General features: G+C 35.2%; 1 protein-coding gene across 1 annotated transcript; it reads left to right on the forward strand.

Annotated features, from left to right (window-relative positions):
* Positions 1-9,085: 9,085 nt before the first annotated feature.
* barhl2 (BarH-like homeobox 2) lies at positions 9,086-13,822 on the forward strand. The gene is made up of 3 exons (XM_039735184.1): positions 9,086-9,638; positions 11,112-11,337; positions 12,676-13,822. The coding sequence occupies exons 1-3, from the start codon at positions 9,089-9,091 to the stop codon at positions 12,986-12,988; spliced, it is 1,089 nt and encodes a 362-aa protein (XP_039591118.1). The 5' UTR covers positions 9,086-9,088; the 3' UTR covers positions 12,989-13,822.
* Positions 13,823-14,081: the final 259 nt, after the last annotated feature.

Here is a 14,081-nt window from a genome sequence, read left to right on the forward strand (position 1 = left end):
AACAATTTAACAAAAAAAAAACTTGGAAGACTGCGGCACCTGCCTACACGTTTGGAGATCAATTGATCGAATCATTTCAGTTATTGCATGATTTATAAAACACATAGTTTCAATTCAACAAGCCCAGGATGACAACCAGGCTGGTCTGAGAAAGTTGCCCAGCAAGTCTGAACTGAGAAACGCTCTCTTGAAATTTAACACGTTGAATACTGCATAATCCATATTCCAGGTCCAGAACATGATAAATACTTCAAAGATTGACTTGATTTTTGCAAAGTGATTTCTTTTTACTGGAGTAGAATTAAATACATTACAGAAATGTAAAATATGGAGCAACTTGGTTGCAATTTATTATTGGTCTCAAACTCCTGCATGCTAGTAGGGGTTACTGAATGGCACGGTTGGTGCAATTGCTATATAGAAATATGTTAGGGTTATAAGTTATTAATGTCTAAGTTATTTAATATCTTTCTTTCTTTAACTTTAAGTTATTTAATAACTTTCTCGTTCGTTCTTTCTTTCTTTCTTTCTTTCACTTTGTAAACACATTTACACACTAATTATACTGGTGCCAGTACATTTATTAACACTTTGGTTAATGTGTAAAATACTTAGCTGGACACGGACCCAGAGGAAACATGTTTAATTGTTAGGCTGGTGTTCAGACCCACAGCTTACTATTGGACATATACTGTACCTAACTATAGATGACAGCAGTTAAAGCACATCTCCTGTAAACAAGATATATCCCCCATTTAGCCTACAACAGTCTGTCAGTAGCAATGCCACTCTTAATAATAACCTCTGGATCATTTTAAATTTGACTAAACCTACGTTAGACAAAATCAATCTGCCATTTGTTGGCTCAGAAGGAAATCACTTGCACAGTTTGACGAACCGCTTGCTATCCCCTTCAGCAATCCTTAACGTTGCAGCTCCTTTCTCCCTCTGTCTTTCTTCCCTCCCAGCTCTCCTTTATGTTATTTTACCCTTTTGCTTGGACTTCAGGTAATAAGAAATGGCACTGACCCTTCCGATCCTTCCGATTACCTTTCTGAAGCATGAACTTGGTATAAAATCACACATCACAAAATTCACTGTAATTATTTTGCAATGCCATCAGCACAGATCAATCAAGGAGAAAGCCCAGTAGTGGAATGCTCCTTGCAGCCATGCATGCGGCCAGTAACATTCGAGCTGACTGACAGCTTTGGTAATTAAGTGATTGTATAGACCTCTCCAACTTTTATAACAACCTTGTCAGGGCCTGTCTGTGGACAGAACAAGCTGAAATCAATGTGCTTTATGCTCCTTGAGCATTCCTGATCATGTACTCAAACTGAATATGAAAATCTAGCAAAGAGAAAACAGGCGTTCACGCTGTAAACCTTTTTACATCCTTATTTTCATGTATGAATGTCTCCAGTATGGGGTTGTCTGTACAGATAATGCTCACACACTCACACACACACACACATTGACCGTGGTATTCAATTATAAAATAAATGTGTAGTCATGTAAATGAATGCAGCATAGTGTACCTGCCCTTAAATTAAAGTGGGTTCTTTGGGATCTATATATTTAGATATCGTACACATTTTGTATGCGATTTAACAACTTTAAATAAGAAACCAAATGCATTCTGATCTTTGAACTATCCAAAATGCTAATATTCTTAAGCCAGGTATATGAGCTTCGATTCCTCCATTCATTTGTGAGCCTGCTTAACGCAATTCAGGGTCGCAGTGTCAAATAATATCCTGCACATTAATTACATTTTATCTTTAGCCTGAATTTCAGGAGATTTGATGCATGTCATAATATATTTATAGAGATATATTTAGGGAGAAAGCAAGTAAAGGAGTAAATGCTAATGTGGGTTTGCCTAGACTGCACATTTTAAGCAAACAAATAAAATATGAAACGACAAATGATTGAAACTAATTGAATTATTTCTTTTGACAATAATAAATAAAAGTATAAAAATGTTCTTCTGCTTGTTTCACTAGGTAATAAGAAAAATGAGATGCAAACCCATTATTACAAAGAGTGAATCCAGAAATTCATCCAGCTCAGGTTTTTCTGGGTTTCGAGTGACAATAGACTAATATTATGATTCTAAAAGCCTGATCCCTCTTGCAAATGTCATACTGTATTCTTAAATGAGAAAATTATCATGTTGGATTTTAGCACACATTTCCAATTTCTTGTTATCCTTTTTGTCCTTTTGCAGAAACCAGTGACTTCTTACAAGTGCAGTAATAAAAGAAAGACACTATTTCTAAAGTTTAATTTTCATAAGGAGGGCTTTCTAGGATATACAGTATAGTGGTTCAGATCTAGTCAATTAGTTTCATTATCCTGAGAAATATTAGTGATGACCTAAAAGAAAGAAGAATGAAAAAAACAACAACTCAACTATGAATTATAGAAACCATCAACAGTTAAAGTCACATATAGTCACGCAGGCCACGTGTACAGCGTGATCGAGAAGTATTAAAAACAATTAACTAATGTGATGTTTAAAAAGTGTACATTTATTATGTATTTTTTTAATATATTAAATTATTAATCCATTTTGATTTATGTTGTTTATGGTTAAAATCTGAAAAAATGTATTGAAAGTGTTGAGTTTTATAAGAGTAATATTCAATTTTAAATGATGAAATTTTGGAACATCATTGTAAACGTTTAAGGATATATTATTCAGAATATTATATGATATACAAATGGGATGGCATTCCCATTCTAGACTTCTAACTTAATCCACACCTAAACAATAAATAGTATAATCACCTGGTTCACTGCCCACGAGTTCTTATATGCTGTGCTTCAGCTTTACTTTCAATTTCACTTAACAAAATCACCCAAGCCCAATCCTACTGGGACACTATTACCCCCATAGTTTAACCACACTTTAATGTAACTAGCAGATATTATCTATAATAATTGTATCTGATTCTTTTAATATACTGTATATACTGTATATATATAAATAATTAGATCATACTTTTACAGTGTAATTCATTCTTAAGACTGAATAAATCTTAAACATTTACTGAACGTTAAGATAGTGATGCTAGGTGTATATACAATAAGAGAAGTGTCTTTGAAAGAAAGAAAGAAAGAAAGAAAGAAAGAAAGAAAGAAAGAAAGAAAGAAAGAAAATCTTCAAAGTGGTCTAAATCCAGGCACGTTATTAAAACAATGTAAAATTTATCTCATTGTCTTTACACATTTAATAATAGCATGATTTATATACAAATTTCACCAACATGGTCATTATGTTATCCAGCGACTCCCATTGCTATACAGGAGCTTGTGAGCAATGATAAATTACGGATGATCTTCTCCAAATTACTTGAACCTTGAATTTTAGACTTCCTTCATTGAAGCGGTCATTTATCATGTGCCTATTTTAGTAATGTGACGAACAGAGAATACACGCTATTTCATTGTCCTTTCTGTATTTGAAATTTTGGCCTACTGGTTGCAATACTTTAAGAGGGGAAGTGCTTTGCAGCATTTATGGAGTGATTCTCATCCCAAGTCCACACACCGCCAGGTATCTTGACTCTGACTGCAAAGTGCATTGATCTCTGTGTGCTACACAGGACCTGACTGATAGGCATTGAGCATGGGGTCTGCCATATCAGGCGGTGGTGGAGTGATGTGATCTAATACATATAGGGAACTGTGTTTACTTGCGTTGCATCCCTGGTTTTAGATTAATAAAAAGGGCTTTATTTGACACTCCTGTGATACTAGTTTTCATTAAAGCCAACACCTACAGGTTCCAACATGCATGTACAGAATGATTTATGGTGCATATGGAGCAAGTTGGAATTGACCAAATGCATTAAAAACACTGAACATGTACTTTCTTTAAAACGCAGAGTAGATAGATAGATAGATAGATAGATAGATAGATAGATAGATAGATAGATAGATAGATAGATAGATAGATAGATAGATAGATAGCCTTTTTTTCCCCAAGAAGATAATTTAGGGCCTTAGGCATGTCAGCTTTCAGCAACTAACAACAGACTGACAGCTTTAGCACAAAGTCAACAGAGAATCAATACAGTGCAAACTACTAATTCGCTGTCCTATCATCGACCATCAGCAAGAGCTAATAACATGATACTTTAACTGGTAGCATTCAATTTGCTCCAGCAACAATCCCAAAACTAATAAAGCAATTGATTATAACTGCAACAGCCATTTCAATTAGAAGATTGTTAATTAACATGTTAAATTAGTTTTTCCGCCTTGAATGGTTTAGTCTGTTTGATTTTTTCCCCCGTTTTTCCCGTTGTAATTCCACAGTTCAAGCAAATTATAAAGAATATGACCATGGTGAACCAGAATTATACAGATTGCGTTGTAACCCATAAACGTAATTTGGCTTAAGTAAACATAAATGATAAATTTACTTCACTGGTAGTGGCCAAGTGGCTAATGCTTCATATATTAATTTGCTTCAGATTTGATTTTCAGATTTCAGATATGAAACAAAATTTAAGATAGTTAACACTACAAGATAGTAGTGTAATGAAATTTAAAAATAAAACGTTATTTATTGCTGGATTAAAACAGATTAAACATTTTACTAATGCAAAACTTTACTAAGCAATCGTGGCTTAGTAATCTAAATATTTCTGCTTTATAAATGATACAGAACAATTTGCTCCTTTATTTAAAGCGCTTTAAAAGCTGTTTATTTTGTTCGTTTTTTTTTTAAATAAAAATGTTTGTTCTAATAGAAAACTGAGTCTGCATAAATGATGTGAATCATTGTATTATTTGCCATAGCTGTAGCTATAGCATAGCATGTGGCAGAATGCTTGACATTCGAGTGTAAGCACACAAATGCTCAAATAGCAACTCTTTTTTTTTAAGTTAAAGGTATATCGATTGTTAATTTTTCTCTTCAACCTTATTTTAAGGGAAAATGTCTAGGTTTCGTCCGTCCATTTTCAATAGTCGCTTGCTTCAGTTCAGGCACGCGGATTGCTCGGTGTTGCTTGAACTGAGGACATCGCAGGAACCAACTCTGGACGGGGCGCCTAGCGAGACTAAACTGCCTTAATTAAACTAAATTGTCAGTTTTTGAAAACGGTTATTCCTATCATTTTTCAAAGCTATACACCGACTATTAAATAAACAGAACACCTGTGGCATTATTTATATGTTAGTTCATCTTTCCGAATCACTTAGCTTAAAAGAGCTGCTAAGATATTTTAAAGGCGCCTTTGTCGCCGCCATGTGGTGAAACACATCTACTGCAGAGAAAGGCTGTGTTCAACTTTTGAAATGCGTTAATTAACAAATACACTATGAATATCCAATCATCTCCTATCCGAAGACTTCGAAAGAGTAATATATAATTAAATACTAATTAAATAATTAGTGAAATATTCAACAGAAAAAAAAAATAGTGCATGCATCGGTTGTTTTCATAGACTAATGACTAGGCGCTTTTCTTTATTTATTTCATGCGTTAAATTAACTTTTAAGTATATTTAGATAAACATCGTCTTAATTAAAACAGTGAAAGTAAAACGTCGTTGAATGTAAACAGAAAGACTTGTTAAGCAAAAGTCTGACAAAGTGTTCAATATGATCATCGTGCTCAGTTGCTTCCTACGTTGTGCACCATGTCGACGGGATAGGCTCCGGCCCGCACCTACCAGATTAAGCGGTGTGGCCACATATTTTGCATTATTATGAACATGTTTTAGACCCTGATTAAATATATAAGCCTGAAAACACAACCATAAAGAGTTTAACGAGAGCTAGTTAAAGTCGCTCTCAAAAGCGGAATAATAAATGTGTCTTACACTGCCAGTATCGGTTAGATTTCAGGCCACATGCGTATTGAATACGCATGTTTATAACATAGGTTAACGTAAGCAGAATTAAGGGCATTTAGAAACATAACAAACAACATCATTCAAAGTAGAAAGTATATAATATCCTCAAACCCAATTCAGGGTGGCTGGGTCCGGAGCCTATCCTGGTGGCACTGGGTGGAAGGTGGAATCAGCCCGCCCTGGACAGACACGGCAACAGTTCGTAACAGAGGGGGGAAACAAAACAAAACACGAGTTTCAAAAACAGTTATCTACGATCAATATTACGTTGACGTCTGATATGCAGCAAAATTATTGTACAATAAATTAAAAAAAAACTCTTGGTGAAAATATTATAAAAATATAAAATAAAATTATATACGATTAAATTAAATAAAATACGATTGCGCTAGTTAAGTACGTGAAAACGGATTTGTATTACTATCGTAAGCTGACTGTACCCAAATAAACACGTTCTTAACTTTAGCCTATTCATTTAAATCTATTGGATCTATAGTAACAATTTTAGCTTAAAAAAAACTGTGAATTTAACACGCGTATACCCAAAGATATAATTTAATCAAACAAATTATACGCATAGTATAGGCTATATCAAATAACAACATATGCTATACAGCTACATGAACAATATATAACGTACACTGTATGGTAGTGTGTACTTCACAAACTCGACGTAGGAAATAAAGATGCGGATTTAATTTGTTACAGTAATTCTTCGTTAAGCTAATATTGCTTCTATTGAGGACGTTGCATTGAGGCCCATTAACGGAAAACTTTATACATTCTCCTGCCTCTTGATTTAAAAAAAGCACCTTAATTAATTATTTTTAAAACAAACACTTTAATGATCGTCTTTAAATAGATAGATAGACAAATAGATAGATAGATAGATAGATAGATAGATAGATAGATAGATAGTACAATTGTAATGGATATTATTTCATGTTTACCCAAATACAATTAATGTGGAGGGATGGTAACATTTACACCAGCGAGCAAAACGGGTAAAAACATTGACAGTTTTTAATTAAAAGTTAAAAATATAAAAGGTTACCTTGAAATGGAACGGTAAGCCTTGTGTCCTTCATTGGAGCAGAAGGGCAAAATATGTGTACTAGTCGTTCAAGACGTGCCATTGGGACGAAAAGTCCAAAACTGAAGAACGCGAGAAAAAAAAATGTTGCTCTTTTCCTACCAGATCGATGGGCATGCGTCGAAGTCTGATACTTTTCGTAGACGCTGCCGACTGGAACTCTTCAAGAAGTGCATTAGCAGAGAATATTGAATCATTCAACAATAAGTCTGAATTGCTAAAAACGACCTGTTTTGCATATATGATTTCTGTTAAGGAAAATTGTGATACAACGGTTTACAGTGGAGAAGTGTGAAAAAACGGTTACGCGAATGTAAAGATTAAGTAGTGCAATAATGTGAAGTTTTTTCGTTGTCTTTCCCGTTTATGTCTGCACATACACATACATACACACAAGAACAGAAGTGTCCATAAAATGTACATAAATGCTTAGTATTCACTCATCACACATCCCAAAGCCTATAAAAATAACAATTTATGTGTATTACCTTGGTTTCATAGGTCCTTAAAATGGAAATCCAAAGTAAAACGCAACTCAAGGAACTTTGCATCATTCATTAGCACCTTATAATTACTTTGCTAATTAGGCTGACACGGTAGTTAATCAGGAGTAATACGCCGTCATGTCAGTGGCACTTCCCATTACTCTGACATTCAACAAGAGGTAGGTTTGAGTCGCTTCACAGAAATTAACACAGGTTGATATTTTCAACGGAGCTGGCTCATACTTTAACAATCCCAGGCGAATCACACAGCATCACGCCTTTAACCGAAGCTCAAATAAAATAAAACAGAGATAATTCGTACAACGATGCACCAAATCGGTTATAAAATACCGTTGTTTTCTTTTTGCTGAATTAAACATTATTGAGCGGATTATGCATTAAATAACAATAAAAAGAAACAAAGGATTTTACAGTTTCACAGAGCCAGTGCGTTATTTGATATTCAGAATTTATTTTATGTTACATATCTTGTCTATTTCTATTTCCACTTCACCTTTTATTATCGCACAATTTATATCTGAAAGGATAATTTCTTTCTTAATATAGAGAAAAATTGTAATAAACCGAGAGGATGATACGAGAAAAGTAGCATTCTCGAACCCACTTAATCCAAAGCAGGGTCGCGGGAACGAGAAAGATATTTTAGGGTAAATAAATTCAAATAACCGGTTCATTCGATGGGGAAGGAGATTGCTAAAACGAATACATTCTTTATTTTCTGTGGGATATGTTCTAATACCCCAAGCTGTTTTAGTAGACATTAGAAATTAGGCACCCCGCATATATTGGAACATTTAAAAAAGATAACGTGCTCTAAAATCCGGTAATAATGTGTCCCGTTCAAGCGGTCGCTGTTTTGATTGCTTTGAAAATATTCAAAGGTGATAATGCACCTGCAATATCAGGGAATATTTACATCTTTTCTTAACTATCATTTTCCTTCCAAGTCTTTAAGGCAGCAGCCTGAGAATTACTAAAAGAGCATTCACTATACTCAGTTGCCGGCTTACAATTGACAAGATAAAGTAGAACCCCCCAATTGGCTCAACGCAGTGAACGTCATGGAATAACCAATAGCAGCAGAGTTGGATAAAACGGGGACCGGATTATAATAAAGGAGAAAATATGAGTTCCCTTTGCAATAGCGGTGACGTCAGCGTAGGAAGTCATTGTAGAGCAACACTACGACGATTACAAGCAAAAAAGGAGCGTGGTGTCGAGGAGTTCGTCCGGCGTGTCTCTCCACACCTCAACTTTGAAAGAAAGTTCAATTACCAGAACAAAAGGACTGGACTACACAAAACAAGAAACTGATGCCATATTGAATGTAACCAAACTGGGAGAATATCCTCCAACTAACCTGCTGCAAAACACCAAACTTTGTTTACTAGTTGGTATTATTTATATATTTATTTATTTATTCAATTAATATCTGCGCAACTTCTTGGTCTGTTGTTGTGTATTAACATCAGCATTTTAAAGGAGGGACATTGATCGCCTGGGTTTATGGTTGCTTCATCGTTTGCTTGCCCTCCAGAGATTTAAATGGAACTAAGTATTTATTTTTAAGCCTTGTAATGAAGACGAGTTCTTAATTGTTTGGACTTTTAATTATGGAAGGGTCCAGCGGATCGAATTTTGGAATAGACACTATCTTGTCTGTTAATAACACTTCCGGCAGCCCCGTGCTAATGAACGGAGACTTTCGGCTCGGCGACGGCCGGACCTCGGATTTTAGAAATCAGGCCACTCCATCACCATGCTCAGAGATAGACACGGTGGGGACGGCGCCTTCTTCCCCTGTCTCGGTCACCATGGAGCATCCTGATCAACATCTGGCCCAAGACAACCTTCAGCATCACCATCACCACCACAGCCAGCAGCAAAGTTTGCAGCTTTCACCGCAGCCTCCGCAGCAGATAGGGGCAGCGGCATCTGCCCCAAGGACTGCCACCTCTTCGTTTTTAATCAAAGACATTTTGGGCGACAGTAAACCACTGGCTGCCTGCGCACCGTACACAACCACAGTATCTTCTCCCCATCACACTCCCAAACAAGAAAACGCCACAGCGAACGAGGGATTCAGACCAAAATTGGAACAAGAGGAAAGTAAGGGCAAGTTGGACAAACGAGACGAAATACAGAGCGACATCAAATGTAACGGTAAGAATTGCTATATTTCTTTTGTCAAAGGAAATGTGCACACATTAATATGTAGTGACTAATTAACTCTGCTTTATAGAATCCCGTCTAAACGAAAAGCTGAAAACCAATAACGTATTTTTAAAATTACGAAAAAATCCTAAATGATTAAATTTAATAATAAAAAGGCTATCTATCTATCTATCTATCTATCTATCTATCTATCTATCTATCTATCTATCTATCTATCTATCTATCTATCTATCTATCTATCTATCTATCTATCTATCTATCTATCTATCTACAGGTATTGTCCATATCAATTGTAATCTTACTTTTTTTAAACCTAGATTTAGAAAAGTTTATTTACTTATTGTAGCTGTTGCATGTATCATTTAAATAAAAAAATATGTAATTATGGTGCTCGTCTGCGTTCCAACTGTATTTTAAGTATAGTTTATAGCATATGCTTGGCTAAAATACTTTAAACCTAAAAAAAAAGGGTCACAAAAAACGGCATTTCTTTGCAGTTCTCAATGTTATTTTTTAACAGACTGATACTGTGGGCCTCCTTGTCATTTTTACACTATGAAATATTTTTTAAATCCTGGAATTTCATTCTTTCGATAGGTATTTTGCATGCCGATAACAGCTACTTTAAAAATCGTATGCCCTAGTGTTATTTACGTGTCCAAATTTGTAAACTATCTCATTTGCTGTTTTCAGTACGCTGACATTGACTTAAAATACACAAAATATTACATTTTTCGAATCCTTTTGCCTTTTGTATTAGCATAATAGAGAGAAAAGCAGATGTACAGTCTGCCTGGCGATTTTTTTTTTGTTCACATACCTCCCCTGTGGGTCAATTAGAGAGATTATTGTTCTTCCTACAGGGGAGATCGCGGAGTGCAGCAAAAAACTGGTACAAATAGAGACGGATTGACGTATTGATTTCCTAGCATTTCAGCAAGAAAACTAAAGTTGACAAATAGAATTTCGTCATGTCCCCCTTTTCACCTGGAATTACGGCAATGTTTAATCCATTTGTGTACGAGAATTGACCAACAAATTTAAAATAGACATGCAATGTATTTGTTGGAGATTTTGTGCGATTTAACTGTAATTTTACCGTACTGTACATATTTTTTATATTTTGACTTTCGTAGTTACACGGACAGCATGGTAATTAAATACATCGTTGATTATTTGCGAGGAAAATATTTTATAACTAAATATTTTAGTTTTTTTTCATGCAGCATAAATTCTTATTATGTATAAGTAGTAATACATATTTGGCAAATATGAAAATAACGAAACCGCTAACTCATTGAAGTTCCATATAATGATAAAACAAATGATTATATTTTTTGTTCATACCTTTCCTTATTATGTCAACGAAAAAGTAGCATATATATTAGTAATATCTTATTCTAAAAGTTACATTGTAAAGAAACTCAGTTTTTGTATTTTCATTTATTCTTTCTGTAACAGGAACGAAAGAAGAAGGTGATCGGGAGATCAGCAGCAGCAGAGAAAGCCCCCCAGTTCGATCCAAAAAGCCCCGTAAAGCGAGGACAGCTTTTTCTGACCATCAGCTGAATCAGCTGGAGCGCAGCTTTGAGAGGCAGAAGTACCTGAGCGTCCAGGACCGCATGGACTTGGCGGCGGCGCTGAATCTGACAGACACCCAGGTCAAAACCTGGTACCAGAACAGAAGGTACGTGCATTGTGTACTTAGTGGGGTCGGCTCGCCTCGCAACCTAAAAAGCATTTTTTAAAATTTGGATAGATTGAATATACATTATTTCAGCGTTTGTTTTCTTTGATTAAACGGAAAGTTGCATATATGAGCATGGATGCAATCAAGTTAAAACTGGGTTAAAAAAAATTACAATTGTCAAATGTTTACACTGAAAGAACACAATGCACCAAAAGGCGATATCAGTAATTTTAATCTAACGAGATACAAGAAACTCGAAAAGCCGAAAAAAACAAAGAACTGCAAACCACGTGGAGTGCAAATTATACATTTGTAGAATTTATCCACCTTTCTTCTTTATATACCTCAAAAATGAAATTCTTCAAATGGTGAATATTGAATATTGGAGTAGTAAAATTGTTTCTATGAATTACTGAAGGAGTACTGCATTTGTATAAAACGCCTGCACAAATTGTCATTTTCTTTTATTCGCGAACATTAAAAGATTCTCTACTCAAATGTATCAAATGTTTCTTATTTCTTAAACAGCTACGAATTTAAGAAGCACACAATCATTACGTCATTAAAAGTTGGCGTATGCCAATATTTCTGGGCTGCAAATTTCATATTTTCAGTCTGCATAGTTGCAGGCCGTGTTCTGAGGTTATTTTCGATATATTTCGTTTATTTATTTAGAAAAAAAGTTTCTTCGAGCGTTTTTATGTTTATATTTTAAAAATTATTTTCACTCAGGTCATCTAATTTTTATTATGCATATATGGTACATATATGCCAATTATTTTCTGTTATTAGACGTGAACGTATTTGCATGTTTGGACCACATTTTATGTAAATAGTCTTATATCAGACTCACAAAGCGTTCTAACCGGTGCGTTTTCTCATTTAGATTTCAAAATTTAAGGGAAAAGTTCATTTTTGTTATTTATTCTAGTGTTTTTATTTATTTATTTTATATTTTTATCATTTATACGAAACGAATAATGAGCTGTCAGAAATGCATTTGTTTTAAAAACCTGTACGCCTTTGTTTTCATAAATCTCTTCATTTCTCTAAGTCGGTCAGCATTAAAAAAGAAAAAATAACCCAAGTGGCCTCAACTGATATTGTATATTATCAACTCGTTTTTATATATTTTTTTGTTGTTAATGGAGATATTGAATGCTATAACTGATTTCTTTACGTTGTGGAGGCTTTTGTTTTCTATTTAAATGTAGATATGTACAAAAGTCTTGCTTTAAGTGATTTAAATTATACCAAATTAAGACCATGCAGTGGGTATTGGGGAATTCTAAACCACTTAAATAATTGATCTGTTTTATTTTGATCGTCTTTCAGGACGAAGTGGAAGAGGCAGACTGCTGTAGGACTAGAGCTGCTGGCTGAAGCGGGGAATTATTCCGCCTTACAGAGAATGTTCCCGTCTCCTTATTTCTACCACCCGAGTCTGTTGGGCACTATGGACAGCACGACTGCAGCGGCCGCAGCCGCCGCCATGTACAGCAGCATGTACCGGACTCCCCCGGCGCCTCACCCTGGCCTACAGAGGCCGCTGGTCCCGAGGGTCCTCATCCACGGTCTTGGACCAGGGGGGCAGCCTGCACTAAATCCCCTCGCAAACTCGTTGCCTGGTACACCACATCCTCGGTAGGCAAGAAAGACTGTTTATCCAACCTCACAATAAGTCATTTTTCTAAAAAATAACGAGAAAATGCAGAAGAACTGTAAACCACTAATATGTGGTTCAGTGGAACGGAAATGGAGAACGACCGCAAGTTTTTTTGTTTCTTTTTTTATGAGGAAAATTAAAGAACCTAAGCAGTTGAACAAAAGGACCGTTTTTTTATTTTTTATTTTCTACAAATCAACCTATAATACTAACAAATACACTTAAGGTTTATAGAAGATGGAGGAGGTAAAACGCAAACTCGGAAGAAATGAGACACTTTAAAAGTGAAACAATTCTTTAAGCCTGAACATGCAATGGCAATGGTCGGAGAACTTTACACTGCTTCTTGCGACCTTTTTATTTTTTGAAGTGGCATGCACCGTTAATATAAAATGTACATTTGAAGAACTGAGTGAAATATCATATTTATTATATGTCTTCAGAGAAAATCGCTTATATACATTTAGTAACACGTGCAGAAATTTCCTTTTTGTTTTCATTTAATGTCTTTTGATTCTAACTATTTAGGTTAAAACATCCGTTAGATTTTGTGATTGGTTAAAACTATCATACAGAGAGGTTCTTCAATAATACCATCTGTAAAAACAATAAAAAAATTTAATTTTTTTTTACAAGCACTGAAACCCTGTGATATATTCTTACATGTGTCATGCTGAGTTTGAGAGTAAAGACTATTTAGGCGGACTTTCACAGAAAAATATGTGAGTACTGTAAATAATAAAAGAGATAAAGACATTTACCTTTTACAATTTAATACTTTTTTGCTGAGTATAATAAACGCAGAAAGAAGGCGCGCAGTACTAAATAAAGCTCTTACTAAAATAATATGACCGTTTTAAGGTGGCAGTGGTTATGTGTATCTGTCCAAGTGAATATTTAACAGCTTTGGGATGGTGAGAATGGATGGTCTGGGGGGCCGACTAACCAGCCTGGGAAACGAGAAGGTGGTCTCAGCCTGGCAGCTGTTCCGGGGAGCGAGACAGACAGCAGGCGTAGGGCATCGCAGCGTGAGCAATCAGTAAAGGCCGAAGAATTCAAAGAAAAATTAATATAA

This window comes from Polypterus senegalus, chromosome 14 (assembly GCF_016835505.1).
Source record: "Polypterus senegalus isolate Bchr_013 chromosome 14, ASM1683550v1, whole genome shotgun sequence".
NCBI lineage: Eukaryota > Metazoa > Chordata > Cladistia > Polypteriformes > Polypteridae > Polypterus > Polypterus senegalus.